The 22,525-nt window shown below is 32.0% G+C and overlaps 1 protein-coding gene and 1 long non-coding RNA gene across 2 annotated transcripts in view; one reads left to right on the top strand and one right to left on the bottom strand.

Annotated features, from left to right (window-relative positions):
• LOC131940919 (hemocyanin 2) overlaps window positions 1–22,525 on the top strand; it is a 56,539-nt gene that overhangs the window by 18,868 nt on the left and 15,146 nt on the right. Inside the window, exons 9-41 of the mRNA XM_059299835.1 lie at window positions 1,538–1,687; window positions 2,548–2,666; window positions 2,995–3,172; window positions 3,395–3,558; window positions 6,080–6,354; window positions 6,557–6,668; window positions 6,793–6,938; window positions 7,028–7,265; window positions 7,439–7,603; window positions 7,788–7,887; window positions 8,028–8,216; window positions 10,044–10,184; window positions 10,381–10,556; window positions 11,139–11,371; window positions 11,527–11,783; window positions 11,927–12,111; window positions 12,200–12,415; window positions 13,114–13,239; window positions 13,546–13,774; window positions 13,942–14,158; window positions 15,138–15,336; window positions 15,450–15,708; window positions 15,825–16,133; window positions 16,363–16,561; window positions 16,799–16,962; window positions 17,441–17,567; window positions 17,669–17,922; window positions 18,147–18,272; window positions 18,661–18,825; window positions 19,355–19,614; window positions 21,085–21,280; window positions 21,357–21,606; window positions 21,806–21,948. Coding sequence (XP_059155818.1) covers window positions 1,538–1,687; window positions 2,548–2,666; window positions 2,995–3,172; window positions 3,395–3,558; window positions 6,080–6,354; window positions 6,557–6,668; window positions 6,793–6,938; window positions 7,028–7,265; window positions 7,439–7,603; window positions 7,788–7,887; window positions 8,028–8,216; window positions 10,044–10,184; window positions 10,381–10,556; window positions 11,139–11,371; window positions 11,527–11,783; window positions 11,927–12,111; window positions 12,200–12,415; window positions 13,114–13,239; window positions 13,546–13,774; window positions 13,942–14,158; window positions 15,138–15,336; window positions 15,450–15,708; window positions 15,825–16,133; window positions 16,363–16,561; window positions 16,799–16,962; window positions 17,441–17,567; window positions 17,669–17,922; window positions 18,147–18,272; window positions 18,661–18,825; window positions 19,355–19,614; window positions 21,085–21,280; window positions 21,357–21,606; window positions 21,806–21,948 — 6,267 coding nt within the window. The remainder of the gene's footprint in view (window positions 1–1,537; window positions 1,688–2,547; window positions 2,667–2,994; window positions 3,173–3,394; window positions 3,559–6,079; window positions 6,355–6,556; window positions 6,669–6,792; window positions 6,939–7,027; window positions 7,266–7,438; window positions 7,604–7,787; window positions 7,888–8,027; window positions 8,217–10,043; window positions 10,185–10,380; window positions 10,557–11,138; window positions 11,372–11,526; window positions 11,784–11,926; window positions 12,112–12,199; window positions 12,416–13,113; window positions 13,240–13,545; window positions 13,775–13,941; window positions 14,159–15,137; window positions 15,337–15,449; window positions 15,709–15,824; window positions 16,134–16,362; window positions 16,562–16,798; window positions 16,963–17,440; window positions 17,568–17,668; window positions 17,923–18,146; window positions 18,273–18,660; window positions 18,826–19,354; window positions 19,615–21,084; window positions 21,281–21,356; window positions 21,607–21,805; window positions 21,949–22,525) is intronic.
• Window positions 17,483–20,416, bottom strand: LOC131940923 (uncharacterized). The gene is made up of 3 exons (XR_009386595.1): window positions 20,185–20,416; window positions 19,848–19,993; window positions 17,483–17,612 (listed from the first exon to the last, which is right to left on the bottom strand). It is a non-coding gene; the product is annotated as an uncharacterized LOC131940923 (long non-coding RNA).

A 22,525-nucleotide genomic window follows, 5' to 3' on the forward strand; every position in this document is an offset into this window, starting at 1 on the left:
TTGTTTCCTTTGCACTTCCAAGAACAGCTTGATTTCATCTTTCTATTCAAAAACACGATTCACAAACAATGGTGAAAGTTTGATTTCACTCAAAATTTGTTCGTTAACATTTACGGCCATGTCTAAAAGTGGTCGCTGATTAGACTTAGATATTTGTTGCATCTTTACTGTACTGGAATTCCTAATCAAAAGTATCACCAGCTTCAACATGCAGGGTTTGATGAGATTTTCTTCTATTGTGTGAGGTGTTTTTGCTAGGCAATTTCTGATGCAACTTCATATATTGCTTGCACAAATGCTTTGTTTCCTTGGTGAATACTTCCTCTCCGATCAAGTATCAGACATTTGCATCTAGCTTTGTGCGGAAGAATGAACTTCAAATCTTTTTTGGTGTTTTTTTGAATGACTCGTCTCAAAATGACATTTTAGTTTTGTAAGTTAGATAGATTCATGACTGAGAACAACGTTGCACTGTCATAATTGTTTCTTCTCTATTTAATTTCCATTGATGTTAATAAAACCGAATTTCAGAGATTCTTCTAAAAAAATTTTTTTTTTCATTGCTATGATTTAGGATACCAGTTGGCGACCCCCCAGTTTGGGAACCCATGATCTAGGTCCTAGGAGTCCAGATGATTATTTAAATAATATTAGTAAAAAGTATTATAATTTTAAATATGGGCCTAGTAAAATATATTGGAGGTAATCTATCGTTTTAGGTACGTAAAATCGCCAGCGTCTAGTATTATTATAGGTTTATCATTCATCTGTCATATTTGACACAAATATACCACACTATACTTCTATTAAAGCCTTGACAATGAGGTAACTTTTTTGTACATTACTAGCCGCGGGCAATTTTAAGTACCTAAAACGATAGATTACCATTTAATTGTTTAAAAACAGGTACATAAATGAAACAAGGAAACAAAATGTGAAATAATTATTAAAAATGAGTCACCTGTTTTTCATTTTACGTACCTAAAACGATAGATTACCAATATATTTTTCATTTATAAGTTAAATCTAGACTATTCTAGACTCTAGATGTAGAATCCCAGAATATATCCTCTGGACTACTAACTTAACTATGGATTTTTTTATTGGATTAGAAAGAGTAATCTTTTACCTAGCTAGTGACTAGATTACTAGATCTAGCTAAAGTTACTAAGTTAGCTTAGTAAATTAGTTCTAATACTTTTAGTAAGTTAGTTAGGCCAGCCACTAGGATCTAGCTAGAGTAGCTAAGTAGCTAGAGAATAAAAGACCTAGTCTAGACTCTAGACTAAGTATTACTATTATGAATAAGTATGAAAATTAATAAATAAATTAATAGTCATTATTATTATTAGATTAGAATTTGTAAGATACTGCTGCTTTTATTGAATATTTATTTAAATAAAAAACAGGAATTGTCGACCATTTTGCTGGCATTGTTTCAAATGTTTTTCACTACAATCATATTGATTTTATAAATAGCATTTAATTCTTGAAAAATAACAATTCAATTTTTCAAAAACTTCTCTTTTTTCATTAGAAAGATCAAAGTGTTGATGGATACCAAGCTATTGCAGAATTCCACGGAGACCCGGGAAAATGCCCTTTCCCAATTGCCAAGAATCGAATGGCTTGTTGTATACATGGAATGCCAACCTTCCCTCATTGGCATAGGCTGCTTGTTGTGCAGGTAGAAATTAAATGAAAATTTTAAGAAACTGTAGATATGAAAGATATGAAGCAACACAAGAGCATTATCTCCCATGGCTGTAAATTAACATGCCAATTTGTTTTTATAGGTTCAAGGGTTACCCTTCCCAAGCTACTGGAAAGTATTAATTTACAACTCAGAAAAGCTACTTAAGTTATTACTACAGATTAACCTTTACTGCCCTAAAAGTTGCAAGGTGCAGCACCTTGTACATTCAGATTTTGTTCTGAGCTGATGGCTAATATATTCATAAAAATAATAAAGATAAAACAAAAATCCTGGAATTCTAAATTGATCTAGAATCACTAAGAACATTCATTAAATAGGGTGGAATAATGAATCGCAGCAAATTGAACTGTTTTGTTTATAGTTAAAACCTTTGTATAATTCAGAGATTTAACTTACCTGCTTTTTTATGGAAGCTTTTTTATTTGAGAAAAAATCTCTTGATATTTCACTGCCGATTACATTTTATGAAAAAAAGCTGGAAAATTTTGATGCCAATCCAATCTCTTTTTTCTGTTTTGTCAAAAATTTTATAAATTTAAAATTTTATGTGACAAAAGTGAAAGAGATGATTGATTAATGCACTATAAGATTTTTAAAAAGGATAAGACAGTTGGCTTTAATTGTAATTTGATTAAAGCAATGTATCAGGATCAGATTGTTTTTTAATTTTCGTTATTGTTAAAAAAACAACTGCGAAATGTTTTAAAAACCTGGAAAAATTTCTTTTTTAGGTGGCAGTACATCACTGATAATTGAATATTTAGAAGAGTAAGAAAACGCAAGAGTATACCTACTTTTTCAAGTTTTATTTTGCTAAAATTATCTTACAGGTCGAAGATGCTCTTCGTAAAAGAGGCTCAGTTATAGGAATGCCATACTGGGATTGGATTAAACCAAATACTAAAGTTCCGGATCTAGCAAATGAAATGACTTTTCAACATCCAGTTACGTAAGTGTGTTAAGTAAGAATTTGACAAGATTCAACCTTTTTTTTTTCGAAGAACAGTCTAACAAAAAACACTTTTTTAAAAGCATTTTACTGTCAGACTCTAATTATTATCATTAATAGTTCCTTGTATTTTGTACACAACATAAAAATTAGAGTAAGGAATAAATATTACAATGATAGAGAATAACCTTTAATGATGCAATGAATCAAAGCATGCATTTTAAGTTAAACTTGCTTTGAAGTGAAATGTTTTTAAGACTTTTATTACTTGCTATTTTCTCTAAAAACAGTTTGACTTCAAATACTAAGTTTTTCTTTTTTTTTTCAGCTATTCTAACGTAAATAATCCCTTTTACAAAGCAGAAATAGCTTTCTTAGGAAATAATACTTACACACAGCGTAATGTCCTTGATGATCTAACTCAAACCCCAGAGTGGGGAGATCACACTGAGTTATTTGATGCTTTTCTTCTAGCACTGGAGCAAGATAATTTTTGTGATTTTGAGGTAGTTTATTTTTTATAATTTTTCTGAAAAGTTGTCTGAGAATATAGATCTAAAATTCTTTTTTTCACATATATTTTCTACAAATTAGACCTATATTTAACCTATATAAGATTGATTAACAGGCTCAGAAAACTAAGACATTACTACATACTTATGCTTCTATTTGTATAATAATAGAACACATAAAAGTGTAATCTATTTATATTTGCAACATTGTATCAGGTGCAGTTTGAAGTGGCCCACAATTTGATCCATGCTCTTGTTGGAGGAAACTCTACCTATGGCCTTTCATCTTTGTCCTACAGTGCTTTTGATCCAATTTTTTATCTTCATCATAGCAATGTTGATAGAATATGGGCTATTTGGACAGCACTTCAACAGCTTAGGTAAAAATTAAGGTCTACATGCACTTGGCACCTTTTGTTTTGATATATTTTGAACAGCTTTGAATAAACTGCAGGGTCAACTAAAACCATGCAATAGCGCTGTAAAGTGCAAAACTACTTACACAAAAGTCATGAGTTTGGTTTAGCTCTGATGGATGGCTACCTGACTCTAGTCTTGAAAAGTAAATGCAGCTGGGCATAGAACTTAGGGCACTATCCTTTCATTGGCTGAGATTGAAAATCTCTGCTTTTTTTCTGAGATTATATGTGCATGTATAGTTTCTGCATCCAGAAGGTGATTTAAATTATAGATATAAAAAGTAAGTAAAGCTCCCCTTTCAGATCTAATGATCTGTAGGGCATATGAAGTAGAGTTCATAAGTTACTTGTCATCGGCATATGAAGAGATGGCCGTGCCTTTACTTTCCCTAATGTGAGTCAGGTACCCACCAAGGTTTGTGGACTCATAAATGTCCTGCAGACTCAAGTACTGACCAAGGTCCAAACACAAGACTTCTGAATAAGCATTTGAGCACTATACCACACAACCATACCATGCCTTTATTATAAGTATAGTAAGAAAGTAAATATATCCTTTTAGACCTGATAGTCAATAGGACAGGTGTAGTAGAGTTCACCTGTTTACCAAGCCAACTTTACTTTCCCTAACATGAGTCAGAGCTGGGTGGACTGTTATTTTATTTCAATGTCTAAGCGGGTGTTACATCATTTATTACCCGCGAGGCACCATAAACTCTACTGCAATCTATCGGCCAAGCACTTGTGTACACACTGGTGTAGTTACCTTTTCTTTTGTTCTAAATATAAGTGGGAAAAACGTGGTTTTCTTCTAAATAAAATTTGATGTCAAACTCCATATACGGGCATCCGCGTAAAAATAATGAATGGGAAGAGATTCATTAATACATTTGACCAATCATATTATAGTACAGTAAATCAAAATAATTCTCAATAGGTTGCAACTAACCACGTGTGCTAGGCAGCTTCTTGTTTCTAGATAAACAAAACAATTGCCTGTCTTCATTTGTTTACCTTATACTCTTCTATTTGTTGTTTTAAAATTATACATTTAGGTTAATAATTGAAACTTTGCAAAGAAGTGTACTGTTAATTGTCATTGGAACACTATTAAACACTGTTTAGTACACTTTATACTAAGCTGAAACAATGCGTCATGGACATGTCTATCAGTTTGAAGAATGTACTGTCCATCCCCTTTACCCCCCTCGTCCCCTTCTCGCCATTCAACCAACCGCCGGTTTATAATCTTGTTATGGCATGCTGTGTTAGGCTTGAACGCGTTCATCAGGCTTTACACCGGACTGTATACGACATATGCCCTTCACTCCGTATAGGGTTTGCTATCGACTAATGTAAATACTAGATGGGATAGCTGATAAGCATTCATTTTACGGAAACATAGTGCTTGACCCTATCTACACGGATGTGTTATTCACAGTTCAACAAACATCAGTAATCTATGTCTCATTGGATCCAGCGGTGGGGAGGTGTGGGATGGGGGCATGTCTAGCCACAAGCGCTGTACCCAGGATTGTGTTGTAGGCTATTATCAAAAGGCAATAAACTTGTGTAAGCTACAATTTAAGTATGGATAGACATTGTAATGAAGTGAGAAGACCGCCTAACAAACAAAACTTAGTCTGGTTTGATGATAGCTGTTCTGAGAATACCGCTCGATTGATAGGATGTGTAATACTTAATACTCATTAATTCATAACCTGTTGTAAACATATTTTCTGCTTACATAGAACAATCTGTCTAAAACTTACAACATGAGTCAATGCGTGCTTCCACACATAACAAGACTGTTTTTTCTGTTTTCTATAAGAGGAAACGCACACGCCCTTCTTTTCATGTTTTCTCAACTTGCCTTTTTTTACTCAAAATTCAACATTCAAATCGCTAAGGTTTTTAAATCCTTTTATCATACAAGACTGAAATATTCCACTAGCATTCAGCATTATACCATCTACAAAACTACGTTTACATTAGGTTTACGACAGTACTCTAGGAAATATTGATATTTATGTAGCACCAACCCCTAATTTTTGCACATAAATGTACATAAAATTTTGTATTAAAAATTGAGTACGAGCTATCGCAATGAATAAACGTAGAAATCTATATTTTGGTTTGAGAAATCTACATCTTTCATAAACTTTTAAAAATCTCTTATGGGAACAAAGTTCACCTGTTTGTGGTTTCCATGGCAACCAGTACTGCTATTGGCGGTTATATATTATTTTTGTCAATAGGTTAACAACCTAAATAAAATAAAAATTTTTATCAGTACTGTCTATCCTTAATCTGGCAAATTTTCTAAATCTAGATTTTATTATGGATCATCGAGTCAGAAAAACTGGACTTTACAATTTTGTCTGAATGTCTGTGATCACTTGAGTACCATTACATCTAGGTTGACCAAATTTCAGATTTAAGTATAATATCAACTTTGTACCAATCTACTGATTTATTTCAGGGGGAAACCATACAAGGCTCATTGTGCTCAGTCATATGTGTATCAAGCTTTGAAGCCATTTTCATTCTCCTCCCCTTACAACAACAACAAGAAAACATATTTGCATTCTGTTCCAACCAACATCTATGACTATGAGAATGAGCTTGAATATAAATATGATAATCTAGATTTTGGTGGCATGAGCATTCTTGAATTAGATAACTATATTAATTTTAATGTGAAAGGAAAGTCCAGAGTTTTTGTTGGTATTCTTCTCTCTGGGATAAAGAAATCAGGTGATTATTTGTCTCTTTGATTTCTTATTTAATCATAGTAGGCCTACTTTAGAAAATTAAATTGTTTTTTACATTAATCTATCTTTTTAAATATATTATGTGTATCCCGAATATTACATATTACTTTTTATTACACAACTACCACAAAAATGTTTTTAATCACAGGTCTATATTGTTTTTCTCTACTTTTTCTGCGGTGTAGCTCTTGTGAAAATTTATATTAAATTGATGAATGGTGAGAAATATCAAGCAGGCAGGTTTGCTATTCTTGGTGGGCCTTCTGAAATGCCATGGAATTTTGATAGATTATACAGGTACCAAAATACAATATTAAAAGCGAATTTTTATAAAACATTTTATAATGCTTTTAATAAAATATGTACTCATATAAAGAATTTATTGATATCATTGTTAAAATAATAATGCTTATTCAAACAGACATGAAATAACCACTGCTTTAGAAGACCTTGGCATATTTTGGGCCCAACCTTACGATATTGTTTTAGAGATGGCTGAATTGGATGGAACTAAAATAGACACCAGTTATTTGCCAAGAATTCAATTGATCTACAAGCCACCTGAAGGTAGATTATGAGTCTGAATTTGATTTAAAACAATTGGATTGTTATTTTATGTTAACTATTTTATAAAAATGCTTTAAAATTTTCCACAGTACCAGTTATTCCGAGAAAAATTGATGTTCATGTACGTAAAAATGTTAATCATTTAACTGAACATGAGGTGTATGAACTTCGTCAAGCTTTATCAAATTTACAAGATGACAAGTCTCATGGAGGTTTCCAGGATTTGGGTCGCTTCCATGGTACTCCAAAATGGTGTCCTAGCCCTGAGGCAGAGAAAAAAGTTGCCTGCTGCCTTCATGGTATGCCCACTTTTCCACACTGGCACAGGTACATGTGTTTTCTTTTTAATTTTAATGAGTTTACTTTTAAATGTTTACCAGACCACTTGTTTTCTTTGTTGGTGAACACTGTGTCATCAACAAAGTGTTAGCCTACACAAAGAGCACCTTTATATGAGATTTATCATTATTCTTTTTCCTAATTTAAAACAAAAATTGCAGATTACTTGCAGTCCAAGCTGAAAATGCTTTACGTCGCCATGGTTTCAAAGGGGGTCTACCTTACTGGGATTGGACCATGCCCTTGACATCATTACCAGCTCTTGTCAATAGCTCAACTTATGTTGATCCAAACAATGGTCAAGAAACAAAGAACCCCTTTTTCAGGTACAACCTTTCAACTGCATATAACCTCACCTTTAATGATTGTATAGCTCCAACTTAAATATGTATACCTATAGACTAAAAAAGTTAACACAAATCTTATTAATTACCTCCTGTTTTAAAAAATAATTTCAGTAAAAATATCTTGTTTCTAAACTTGCATGACATTAACAGTAGAATTTTACAGTGCTCATATTGATGATGCTAACAAAGATACTGTAAGATCTGTGCGAGTTGACCTCTACCAGCCTGCATTAGTAGGATCATACACTGATATTGCTGAACAGGTATTGTTTTGTTCTAATATTTATCATGGAAAATTTAATATACATTAATGTGTCATTAATAATGTTCTTAATATTAAATTTCTTTAACAGATGATCAATACTCCATAATTACTTTATTACTTTAAAAAATCTTCTCACAGGTGCTTTTAGCTCTGGAACAGGAGGACTTTTGCTCTTTTGAAGTTCAGTTAGAAATAGCCCACAACTACATCCATGCTTTAGTAGGAGGGAAGGAACATTATTCCATGGCTTCATTAAAGTACACTGCATTTGATCCACTTTTCTACCTCCACCATTCTAACACTGATAGAATATGGGCTATCTGGCAGGTAAACCCTAACGTTTTTTCTTTATAATGTGAATAAGTGCAAGGGTCTTATGTTACATTTTTATCTATACCAGCATTACTTATTAGATACCTGTTTTGTCATGTACATAATTTCACTTTGATGATGCAAAAGCTAGTTATAGCCTACTAGTCAAACTTACTTCACCTATCCTATATGAGTCTACTAAAGAGCACTACTAAAATAATAGTATAAAAACAGTTACTGAATTTACAAATATGTGAATTCCATTATTTATAAGTAAGTAATTTTTTTTAATCCATCTGACCTAACGAACATGAATTTACCCAACGTGGTCACTAAATAAAACAAATATAATTTTTTTTATAGCAACTAGCTTTTAAATGCACTGTTAATAGGAAAATAAAACTAATCTGCCTTCTTTCATAAAAGCTTTGGCTGCTAAAATGATCTCATGGTCAACTGAAGCTTTTATTAAAGAAAGCAGACAAGTTTTATTTTCCTCTTTTCAGTGCATTTAACAGCTTGTTGCTATAAAAGTTTTTTGTATTTGCTTTGTTTTCTACATTTTAGTGATTCCCAATCTAAGACATCTACACAACAAAAAATATTTGCTTTAAAACACCATCCGTAGCTCACGATATCTAAAAGATGATTGTCTGCCCCGACAGATGACAGCAAGCTCTAAATTTTGTTACCTCCCCTTAGTTTTAAATCATTTTAAAACTTTACTATCTGCCCCTGATAAACTTCACTAGATCAACCAGCTCTACCATTGTAAACATTCTCATGAACCACAGCTCACCAGACTGTTAGGGTGATGGGGTCTAGCGAGTATAACTTATCTACCCTTCTGTTATTGAATATAGTAACCTATCAGTGTTTTAATTTTTTGTATCTCCCCTAAGTATCAAAACTGTTTGATTAATTTTTAATGACTAATTAAACATCTAATTAAATTTTAAAAGTAACTAGACTTGTATTGTCATCGAAGTGGAACGTATCTGGAAAGTTTGAACAAAATCACTGCATTAGCAGTGGGTCAACATTGAGTTACAAGATTTGCCACAAACCCACTATCAAACAGATATTGCAAACTAAATAAAAGCTTGTAAAAACAGTACATGATGTGTTTGGCTCATTTTAATTAAAATAAATATAGATCTGTAATGTTTTTAGTTTTGGAATGGACATTTCTAAAAATGAGATCGATCTTTTTAAAAGTCAGTATTAACCCTCTTTAGCTGTGCAAGAGTATATCAATTTGATATTTAACTTGAAGTAAAATTTTAAAAATTTGTCTTTATGAATAATTGTTTAGCACAGTTTGAATTACTAGAGTAATAAATAGTCTGAAAGGACATTACTTGAACTGGATTTAGAAGCAGTGACATTCACCTGAGCACTTGCAGACAGAAATTGACTAATTCTACCATGTCAAATGATATTATCCAAAGACCCTTTTTGCAAACATTACAAGTTTCCCTAAACTTTTTGTGCAAAACAATAACAACACACTTATACTTCACTAGAAAAAGCTAAGTTTTACTTTAGCAGTTATCTTCACTGACAACATTGAAAGTCAAATACTCTTGAATGATATGATAAAAAAAAATTCAATTATTTTGGTAATCTGAGAATGTCCGGTACTTTGTTACACAACTGCTTATTTTTGTTTTAGTATCAAACTGTCAACTTCAAAGGACTTGACTTTTCAAACACAATTATTCCTTCATGGGATTTTTCTCATGTCGCTAAGTCCACCTAATGTAAGCCTTGTTAAGGATTAACTCAATTCAGGGTGGTTCTCTTATTTTAATTGAGACTTATACATGTTTCTTTATTTAGGCACTTCAAAAATACCGTGGCAAGCCTCACTTGACAGCTAACTGTGCTATTGGACAAATGCGCAATCCTTTGTCACCCTTTAGTTTAAGTTCAGATATAAATCCAGATGCTGTTACACGAGAAAATTCTGTTCCTTTTAAGGTAATTGTATTAACATTTTCATTTAATAAACAAAAATAAACTTTTTAAAAAAGTGTTATATATTATTAGCTATTTATAGTATTATTACTCATTTATTTTTGCCACAGGTAAACTTTAGCTGTGTGATGAAGTTAATATACCCTTGCTTGTCTGACAGTTGTAATTGTATTGAAAACTAATATAAATTTCTTTGCAGGTATTTGATTACAGAAAGAATTTAAATTATGAATATGACAATCTGGAGTTCAATGGGCTTTCAATACCTCAGCTTGTTAAGCAATTAGACGTAATTAAATCAAAAGAACGTATTTTTGTCGGCTTTATGTTACATGGTATAGGACAGCCTGCTCTTGTTAAATTTTACATCTGCAGGTAAATTTGTTTTTTTTTTTAAAACTTAAATTATATTTCTTAACGTTTTTTTCTTTGCAGTTTTTTCTTTGCATTTTAAAAACCATGAGATGTGTGAAATATTTGTGGAATAAGAATTTCATGCAAGGATACATTTTTTTTTAATTTCTAATTGAATCTGACCATTTTTGACTCAATTTTTTTACTCACTTTTTTTACAAATAATTTTTTTTATGACTATTTACTTTTATTATGTAATTGTAAGGGAATTTTCTGTGGTTATTTGAAATAATTATTTTTAAGACTGTAAAAGATGACATATTCATCTTAATTTAAAGTATTCCTTTTATTTAACTTGCCATTTAGTCAGTAGGCCTTTACAAATGTGATCAGCTAAATTTGACTGTAAAAGTCAGGCTGACCCTTTGATATGCAGGCCTGTACATTTTGTCAAGTCGATAGCTTGATTAGTCAGACTAGTACCTTGATAGTTCATGATGGTCTTTTTCACGGATTTAAAGTATTTCAACTATAGAGTATTTATCTTGAATTGAAAACTCTTAGAAGTTCCATGTTTAATTAACATACATTTTTTACATCTAGAAATGCAATGGACTGTAATCATGGAGGAGAATTTTACATCTTGGGTGATAAAAATGAAATGGAATGGGCTTATGATCGATTATACAAGTATGAAATCACCAGGCATTTGAAATGGTTAAACCTACATTATGATGACAAATATTACATAAGATATGAAGTTCTTGATCTTTCGGGTGCTGTTTACAGTACTGATGTCTTTCAAAATCCAGTTGTCATTCGTGATATAGGAACCGGTATGCAGATTTTTTAATAAAAATATTTCTTAATTTTTCTTGAAAGTGCAAAATACAAAATTGTATGTTTTTTTTTTCAAACTTGCTGTAAAAGGTGCCTATGTTTTTGTTTTTCTTTATGTTTCTTAGGTTTTATATAATGATTTTGTTAACAGGTAAAATGTATGGCAAAGAGTATCAAAATCAAGCTGCATTAACATCACATGTCCGCAAAGATCTTTTAAAACTTGATAAAGCTGAAATAGAAAGTTTAAGATCAGCTTTCCTATCAATGCAGCAGGATGGAGTGTATGAAAAAATTGCTTCTTCCCATGGAAAACCTGGCCTTTGTGAGTACGATGGACGTAAAGTTGGTTGTTGTGTTCATGGTATGCCAACTTTTCTGGCGTGGCACAGATATTATGTCCATCAGGTACAAATCTCTTAAACAATTTCATATTCAAACTTTTTACAGTTTTCTTCAATTAAATTGTATTAAATACTATTTTAATGTACACTTTAACTAAAAAGATGTCAAAAGAAAAGCGAAGTAAATATTGAAAATGTAATTTGTAGGTAGAGGAGTCTCTCTTGAGTAAAGGGTCATCTATAGCAGTACCATACTGGGACTGGACTAAACCTATAAAGGAACTACCAGATCTAATTAATGAGGCTACTTTCTTCAACTCACGTCAGCAGAGATTTGATCGTAACCCTTTTTTTAGTGGTAGCATTCCAGATAGTAGTGCTATCACAGCCAGGTAATAACAGATCCTATTTCAGTTTTTGCACTACTAATATTAAATACAAGAGCTAATGTTTAATAATTTTATTTGTTTATTTCAATAGAGATCCACAGCCAGACCTTTTTAATAATGAGGACCTTTATGATCAAGTTCTTTTAGCTTTAGAACAGGAAAACTTTTGTGACTTTGAAATTCAGCTTGAGATAGTGCACAATGCTCTTCATAGCCGCCTGGGTGGGCGGGCTCAGTTGTCATTGTCTTCTTTAGACTACTCTGCTTTTGACCCAGTTTTCTTTTTGCACCACTCAAACACAGACAGGTAACTTTTTTTCTTTAAGGTTTAACAAGTGAGTAGTTATTTTTGTTTTCATTTTCCTTTAGATTTGCATAGGCTTAAGCATAACAGCTGAAGTAAATCAGACTGTTACAGACACTTCGATCTATGTATACTCATGTATAGAAGTCCTACATTATCTTAACATTTAAATCATGTCATATTCAACCGTAGGTATATACATATTTGGATGATAACTGAACATAGGACTACTTGATAAAGTATAGTATGTTCCCTAAAGCAATATTAGGACACCAATCTGTTGGAATTCTTTAAAATGTATAAATAACGCACAAACATATAAAAAACATAATTTGTGTCCCAAGAAAAGACTGATAATCACAATTCGCAATCAGTTTTTGAAGTAAAACTTTACCATAGATTTATTTTCTTACACGGATTGTTGAATTGGGACATTGCACAGAAAAAATGTTCTAGACAGTCATAGGCAGTGAAGAAGTAGAGGGAGCGGTGCTCAAACTGAGAATATTTTTAGTAAATCCATGCATTTTTAAAAATATTTAACTTAGAAATAGGAACCAAATAATATTAAAGAAAAAATTGACCAATATTTTGATAATAAGTGGCAGTTTGCTTTTTTATTATGCCTTTTGTCTTAAAAACAAAGCTTCACACGAACTTCAAGAATATCTTTTGAAACATTCCAATTTCATTTCTAAAAGGATATGGGCTCTCTGGCAAGAACTTCAACGCTTCAGAGGTTTGCCTTACAATGAAGCAGATTGTGCCTTAAACCTAATGAGGAAACCATTAAAGCCTTTTGATGAGCTTAAAAATCCCTCATTGAGGTATCACCTCTTGTACTTTTTAAAACTTACTATTTTACTCAATAATTTTATTTTAAGGTATTTGTATCAAAAAATGCCATAAGTTGTAATGTTGTATATTTACAACAAGGTTTTTTCTATCTACTGTAAATTTTAAGCATTAAATAATAATTTTGTTATAATACATAATCTAAAATTTGATTAATGTTTTTTATTAATTTATTTCTTATAAAGCAGCTATGTGTTATTATTTTGTTTTTGTTAAATGTTTTTCTAAACTAAATTACTAATGTATTTAAACGTATTTACATCCATTAACATTTACAGCTCTCCTGCTGATGCTTTTGATTATCGAAATAAGTTGAATTATGTGTATGATGCGCTAGAGTTGAACCACATGTCCATACCACAACTAGAAAATTTGTTGAAGAGAAACAAGGCACATGGTCGTGTGTTTGCTGGATTTTTACTACATAACATAGGACTTTCTGCCATCATAGAAATTTACATTTGTGTACCATCAGGACCACATAAACAAAAAAGCTGTAACCATAGAGTAAGTGTTTCACTTGTACTATTGTAATTTATTATACTATTAAATGGGTAATTCTTCCAATAAATTTTCCAAGGAATTCAAAACAGTGTAAAAGCAATTAATAATTTTATGTTGGGGTGTAATAGGAATATATGTTAACCAGAACATTGTTTGGCTTTCACTTTTAGGCAGGCAGTTTTTCCATTCTTGGTGGTGAATTAGAAATGCCATTTAGCTTTGATCGTCTCTACAAACATGACATAACACATACTGTCAGAGACTTGGGACTCAAACTGGACAGTGCTGCCAACTTCGATATCAAGATTGATATAAAAGCTGTGAATGGAAGCTTGCTCAGTGCAGATGTCTTGCCTAAACCTACTGTTTTTTTTGAGCCAGGCACAGGTAACTACAAAGGGTTTTTGAATAAAATTAAGATGAAATATTGTGTGATTTACATTTAATACTACGTTGATAGGGCAGGTGAAGTAGAATTCACTTGTTTCAGTGACCTTACAATATAATAGGACATAGTGATCAGATCTATGCCCAGTCTACTCTACATTCCAGCTTGGTGGATTCAGCCATGTACAATGAATCAGAGATGTAATTATTTTTCCGTTTGAGGACAATTTCCCGCTGAAAAAATTGTAAATTTTCTGCCGACTGACTTCAAAAACTAAAAATGATGGAAATCCTTCCCGGTAAAAAATTATTTCCATCGATGCATTTTTTACTTCGCCAAAAATAAAAATGCAAATTTATTTGAAGATGTTTTTATGAAACAAAAACATGCAGAGTAGGGTTAGTGCAAATTTGGGAATTTAGAAATATTTGAAGTCAGGGAAATCTCTAGGAGTTGAATTTTGGCAAATTTTCTACAATGTCCATATTTTCTTACCAAAAAAGTAATTGATCCGAATTTTCCTCTCCCCATGAGAGCATAATTATATGGGTCTACACTGCCTAATGACGTTTTTTGCTGATCCGCAGAAGAATCACATTCACTTAGTTACTACATTAGTTAGGGGAGGGGAAGGGGGTACTACTGCTACCTATATTTAGAATTATTTATTGAAGCTTCATGATCGTACATGGGTCTGTACCTTGTGATAGAAAGAATACAGGCGAATTTATTTGAAGGATCATTATTATCATAAGACTGAAATATGGTATTTGAACTCAATACTTTTGGGTTAGCTGTTGTACACACAATATGATTTTCATATATATTATATATATATATATATACATATATATATATATATATATATATATATATATATATATATATATATATACCCACACATACACTCATGCTTTTTCTCATTTTGTATTGTAAATGTGAATAAAAAAAGAAAATACCAATTTTCATTTTGTTTAGGTGAAAGACAGAAACCTAATGGAGAAGTGAGACCATATGTTGTAAGAAAAAATGTTGACTCTCTAAATTCCAGGGAAGTAATATCTTTGTATAATGCAATGAGATCTCTGCAAGCTGACAGCTCAGCTGATGGATTCCAGTCAATTGCTTCTTTTCATGCTTTACCTCCCTTATGTCCTAGCCCTAATGCCAATCAAAGGTAATTTTAATGTTAATATTTTCTACTATTAATTTGACTGTTTTCTTAAGTTCACTTTTTACTTTGAAAAATGTAGGCTAAACATCTTTCTTAAGCCATTTTAAATATTTCAGATATGCTTGCTGCCGTCATGGTATGGCCACTTTCCCCATGTGGCATAGACTTTACACTGTTCAAATGGAAGATGCATTAAGACGTCATGGTTCTCTTGTTGGTATTCCATATTGGGACTGGACAGATAAAATCATATCACTTCCTCATTTTATTGATGATGATGTATATTACAATCCAAATACTGAAGAAATTGTTAAAAACCCATGGAAGAAAGCTAATATCAGCTTTATAAATTCTGTAACAAAGAGAGATGTTTTGGTAGGTTGTGGTTAGCTAAACAAAATATATAGATTAATCTTTATTATTTCTGATTTATTTATTTTTTTGTTTGTAAAAATGTGTCACTACTATTAAATAATTTCATTACTTTTCAGTATAACTATCTGAGGTATAGAGAAACATGGAGCTCAAATACATGGCTATTTAATCAAGCTGTGCTTGCTTTGGAACAAGAAGACTTTTGTGATTTTGAGATTCAGTTTGAGATAACCCACAATGCCATGCATTCCTGGCTGGGTGGTACCAAAGAGCATTCTCTTGGTCACTTGCATTTTGCTTCTTATGATCCAGCTTTTTACGTACACCACTCAAATACTGATCGATTATGGGCTGTGTGGCAAGCTCTACAGAAATACAGAGGCTATAACCCCAACAATGTCAACTGCGCTCTAGAACAAATGAAGGTGGGCTATATTTTAAAACAAGGCTTTATCACATCACTTATTCTCATGAAAAAATGATTGTTTTTTTTTTACTGCTACTTGTCCAACATAAACTGCATAATCAAAATTTCATTTATAAGCAACTTTTGAATCTTCCAAACACATACACTTGAATAGGGCAAGTAGTTAAAGTAGCAAAGAACAAAAACACTTTATCAATGTTTAAATGTTTTTCTCATCAAATTTGAAGGAACCACTCAAGCCCTTTAGTTTTGGTGCTCCTTACAACCTCAATGAAATGACTCAAGAATACTCAAGTCCAGAAGATACATTTGATTATGAAAGCCATTTTCATTATCAATATGATTCACTTGAGTTTGTTGGCATGAACATTCAACAACTAGATGCCTTTATTAAAGAAAAACAGCAACATGATAGAATATTTGCTGGTAGCTATGTACTTTTGCTATACTATTCTTAAAAAAACACAAGTTAAATTATTAACCTGTAAATTAGTTTTCCTAAAATTGATTTGTCAAATAGCAAAGTATTAGAATTTCAAAATGTAGAAAATAAATAGGTTAACCAGGAATATAGTTCAATTAAAACTAAAAATTCTGTTAGGCTTAGTTTTTTTAAACAAACTTAATCAAACATAATTCAACTATTATGTGTTCAAATTACAGGTTTTTCCTTGAAAGGATTTGGTAGTTCTGCTTATGTCAGTTTTGATATATGTAAAATTAAAGTAAAATTTTGCTTTACTGCTGGATACTTTACTATCCTTGGTGGATCTGCTGAAATGCCATGGCAGTTTGACAGACTTTATAAGTATGACATAACAAATCAGGTGCAGTATTATGTATATAAATATAAAATCATGATATTTATGTTTGTAGTAGGCCCTATTTATGCCTATATATGTATGATGGCCTATATATATATATATCCCAAATAGATGACATCCCTTTAACACATGCTTTTACAAACACTGAATGTTTCTGTTGCGGTACATAGGGTTTATGGAGGGTTTAGGTCTACTTCACCATCTTTTCCCACCCAGGCTTGTCTGCAGTCTTCTTTCATGTCTAGGGTCAAAGCTGACCTAGGTCTGTCTCCACATCATCTTTCCCAGTGGTTCTTAACCTTTTTGGAGATACTGAATACCACCAATTTCATTAGCACATTCACTGAACCCTTCAACTTAATAGTTGAAACTAAAATGTCAGTAATAATAGCACCCACCTGCCCTTCAAATAAATGAACGCAAGTAAGTCAAGACTCCACCTTCTATATTTCACAATATTTGGAATATTTATGTTGTACAGCTTAAAGAAAACAACATCAGACAAGATGATGACTTCCGCATTGTTGTCAATGTAAAAAGTTTTAATGGTACAGAACTGCCAAGCAGTCTCATTCCTAGTCCTAGTGTCTTTGTTGTTCCAGCCAAGAGTAAGAACAAACACTTTTTCTTGATCCATTTTAAGAAAAACTAAACTGAAACAAAATAAAATAAACAAAATAAAAATAAATGTTATAATCATCTTAAACAGGTTCTCAAACAGTGGAAAATCTGACTCCTGACCTAATAAGACGTGACCTGAGCTCTTTGTCAGAAAGGGACTTGCAAAGCCTTCAGGCTGCCCTGCGTGATCTTCAACTAGACAAAAGCAAGGATGGTTGGACTAGTTTAGCCTCATTTCATGGTGCTCCTAATCTTTGCCCAGACCCAGCTAACCCGACTGTAGCTTGTTGTCAGCATGGTATGCCTACCTTCCCTCACTGGCATAGACTCTTCACTATTCAGGTAAAAGATAGACTTCTAGTTTTCTTTTAGGAAGTACTCATAATGAACTTAAAACAAGAAAAATATTGAAAGTATTTTGTTTGTTTTTAAATTTAGAAGAATGAATGTAAAACATGCATCAGCTTATATTATTATATCATTTTGTAATCAGATAAAAACATCAAGCACTGATTTTTTTTAAAGTTACACTCATGTTTTTATTTTTTAAATGTAATTTTATCTAGGTAGAACAAGCATTACAGAGACACGGCAGTGCTATAGCAATACCTTACTGGGATTGGACAAGACCCATTACTGAACTACCAAGCATATTTACTAAAGAAGACTATTATGATGCCTGGCGAGACGAGGTCAATCTGATATGATTTTAATACTTAGAAAGTCTCTTAGATAGTATATATCATAAACTAAAATTTAGACACAATTTCAGTTTTAACAGATGGGAAGCTATATAGACCTATATATCTGAGTATTAGTCCAATATGTGACAAAATCATAGCACGTTTTTTAATACAATATTTTATAAAATTAAGAATAAATACATTTTTTCAATTCACCCCATTTGTTCAGAGGTATATATTTGTCACCCATTAAAATATTATCAAGCTTACAATGAGTATAATCTGATTCACTTATACTTATAGACAGCGAGAAAAATGTGGAGGAAAAACTGAATTTTTCTAAAATAGAATTAATATAACCATTCATAAAGTAACTTTGAAATTTTTTTCTGTGAAGGTTGTTGCAAATCCATTTGCTCGTGGATATGTGCCATCAGAAAATGTGTACACTGTAAGAGATATCAGGCCAGATATATATTCAACAACATATGATGGAAAAAATTCACTTCTTATTTATGATGTATTGGTAGCTCTTGAACAAACTAACTATTGCGATTTTGAGGTACATTATTCTTGCATAATCAGTATTTTCTATATATAATAGGTGTGTGTGTTGATGTGTGTGCGTGTATGTTCTGGCGTGTGTGTATTAAAATATAAATCATATTTCTGCTATTGATGTCCAAAACAGACATTTTAATGCCTCTGCATATATCATTAGCATAATCTGTAAATTAATTTCAAACAATTCAAAATTCAATAGCACATAATACATTTTTAAATTATGGATTGCAAAAGAAACTATGTAATATATCTTTTTCAATAACATTTTCTGGGTTTGTGAAGAATTAGGAGATAGAGGTGCTACAGTTGGAGTGGTGCGGAAGATGGGATGTTGAAGGCAGTAATTTTATTTTTTTAATGTTATTGACTAACACCTCATTTTTTAAATTATAGCTTATAACATTTATGTAAATGCTTATAAAATTAATGTAATCTGTTCATTTTTATTAATCCAGACATTCAAGTCTAGTTGCTCTTATAAACTTTTAAAAAAATTAAACTTGTTTTAAATCATCCTATTTTCTCAGGTGCAGTTTGAAGTCATGCACAATTCAATTCACTACCTTGTAGGAGGACCTCAAATGTATTCCTTATCCTCTCTTGAGTACTCTGCATATGATCCAATCTTTTTTATTCATCATTCTTTTACTGATAAAGTGTGGGCTGTGTGGCAAGAAATGCAGAAAAGAAGAAGACTGCCTTATAAGGCTTACTGTGCTCTGAATCAAATGAATGAACCAATGAAACCATTCAATTTTGATGGTATAAATTTAAACCAATTTACCAAGTAAGTCAGAAAATTAGGAATGGCACTATTATAACTATAAAAGTTTTCAGGCCTCATATTTTTTCTACTAATATAAAACAAAAATAAAGCAGGAGTCATCTACTCTAAACTATCTTTTTTTATACAATAACAAGGGGGACATCACTTTTAGTGCAATCAGGTTATAGAAATAAAGAAGTTTGTGACAAAACCATTCCATTTTTAATAAAACACTTAACTTGTAGTAGGCTTACCTAGTAAACTTGAACACAACATTAGACAACATCTAGTTAACTTGAGCACTTTATGAGACATAGAACAGTCTCTGACAACTAGAGCTTCTTTGAGGCATCTCATTGTGAATGGGGGGCTCTGAAGAATGACTGCTGCGCCCCCTCCCCTGAATGAAATAGAATTTATATAGAAAATGTATACTTTTACCTGTGTCCGCAGCCTTCAATCACCAACACCATTTCCTTGTCTGATGTCAATGATCTATTGCATTCTCTTCCATATATGTTATAAATTCTACCTCATCCTAAGCATAGTTCTTTTATATTCCTGGTTTTATTCACAATATGTGTACCTTACCCTGGTATTTACAGCTTCCCTTAGGCTGGATGGATTTTTAGCTTGTTGTAACCTCTCTGTTCCGCAATCTTAGATTTATACAGTACAATTTTAAATGGAACTCGTGAGAGCAGCAGTTAGCCTTCACTGCTGTGACTCAGTAATGTAAAATACAAGCTTCATCATGTTACATTATTCTCCTTGTAGTGCTTAGAACACAACAGTAGCTATCTCAAGTTTACACTTTATACACAAATAGAGAATAGTCTCTGACAACACATCTGATTACACGGTCTGACTAAACACACTGTTTACACAACATACAGACTCTACATTCAAATTCAAGGGACATCACTAAGATATTTATATTACAAGGGACCTTTTAACAACTAATAGATACCGTAGGCCATTCAAAAATTTAACCTAATCCAATATTTCGTTCACCTAGCTGAAAAAGTTCTCAAGTTTAGTCTTCACAGGGAAATAGATAAAAGTAGCACTTCTGATTACTAGAAGTTGTTCAAGGGTTGATAAAAAATTGTGCAATCAATTTAATAAAAAAAGAAGTTTCCTTAGAATCTAATGGTCCTTGGGGTTAAGTGAAGTAGGGTTCACCTGTTTTGTGACTTTGGCATATGAAGTGATAGTGTGGTCAGCTTTTATGCCCAGCCACTTTTTACTTTCCCTAATGTGAAACAGGTATCCACCAGAGCTGGGTGGACTCTGGCACGTCCTATCGAGTTGAATCTAGATTCAAACTCAAGACCATGCGAGCACAGACATGTCCAAGCAGTCTCAATTCTACAAGTGCCAATATTTAATATATAATTTTAAAGCGGTGATTGTTAGTTGATAAAAAACCACATCATCTAAACGTCAAAATATGATTTAAGTAAAATAAGCATTTGTTTTCCTCAACAGAGCTCATGCTGTTCCCAATTCTTTATTCGATTATAAGAAACTTGGCTATGGCTATGACAATCTTAACATTGGTGGTTACAACATAGAAGAGATAGAAAAGATGCTCACAGGTTGGAATAAAAGACCTAGAGTTTTTGCTGGATTTTTATTAAAGGGCATAAAAAAGTCAGGCACAGTATTAATGAAAGTTTGTAAGGTAAGATGAGTCCAATAGATCTAGAGTAACATCTTTGCTAATATGTCAGTGCTGCTAAAAAAAATCAATTCTCCAGGGTGAAGTGTGTACATCAGCTGGCTACTTTCATCTGCTTGGTGGACCTACTGAGATGCCATGGGCATTTGATCGTTTGTACAAAGCTGATTTCACTTGGGCTTTACCACAAATTGATCTCCAGATTGATGAAATCTTTAATGAAGGCTCTCAATTTCGTTTGGATATTACTATTCTTGATGTGCATGGAAATGTGTTAAACATTAAAGATGTAATGCCAGAACCTAGTATAATATATCAACCTCCTGAAGGTAATCTTTTATTTTCTGTGTTTCTGGATCTATGTTCAGTCATAATACAACTGTTATTTATGTGCTTATAATAATAGGCATGTATATATATATATATATATATATATATATATATATATATATATATATATATATATATATATATATATATATATATATATATACACATACATACATACATGTATGTATAATGAAACAGGAATGGTTAGAGATCTAGAGTCGTCATCAATGGCTGGTGCTGGCATCCGTAAAGATGTGTCAACTCTTACAGCTTCAGAAACTGATAATCTACGCAAAGCTATGCAAAAAGTTCAAGAAGATGGAGGTCCCAATGGATTTCAGGTTTATGATAGATTTTGTTGATTTAAAAATTATATTGCTTGCCCACTTTCTGTAGATATATCTAATATATAAACTTGAATTCTGTATGTGGAGGACCGTGGATTCCAAAGGAATATAAGAAAAAATAAGACTTCTAAAGTGCTTATCGTCTAAATTCATAATTCAAACTTATAATGATAAATGTCAGCATGTCCATCAAACAAAATTTTTTAAAAATGTATAATCATTCACAAAATTCTGTGTCTGAAAATTATTTACATTTAGTTCTTTATCACTCCTTACGTCCTTTGAAAAATTAGGAAAACACAATTACTTCCCTTTATAAAAAAAATTACAACGTGGGGGAAAAAATGTACTCTCTATTACTTTGTTTTGGTGTTGGGAAAAAAATAATTAAATAATTAGTGTGGTTGATCAAGTGAAATATGGTAGTTATTTTAAATACTGCCTTTTATTTATTTTATACACTGAACGTACTGTTTACTAATTATTATTTTTAATCAAAAACAGTTGATGTAACAAAGACATCTTTATTCGGGAACGGGAATTCCCGCAGACTATTATCGGTCTTTTTTTT

This window comes from Physella acuta, unplaced genomic scaffold, assembly GCF_028476545.2.
Source record: "Physella acuta isolate Inbredline_101_S28 unplaced genomic scaffold, ASM2847654v3 ptg000335l, whole genome shotgun sequence".
Taxonomy (NCBI): domain Eukaryota; kingdom Metazoa; phylum Mollusca; class Gastropoda; family Physidae; genus Physella; species Physella acuta.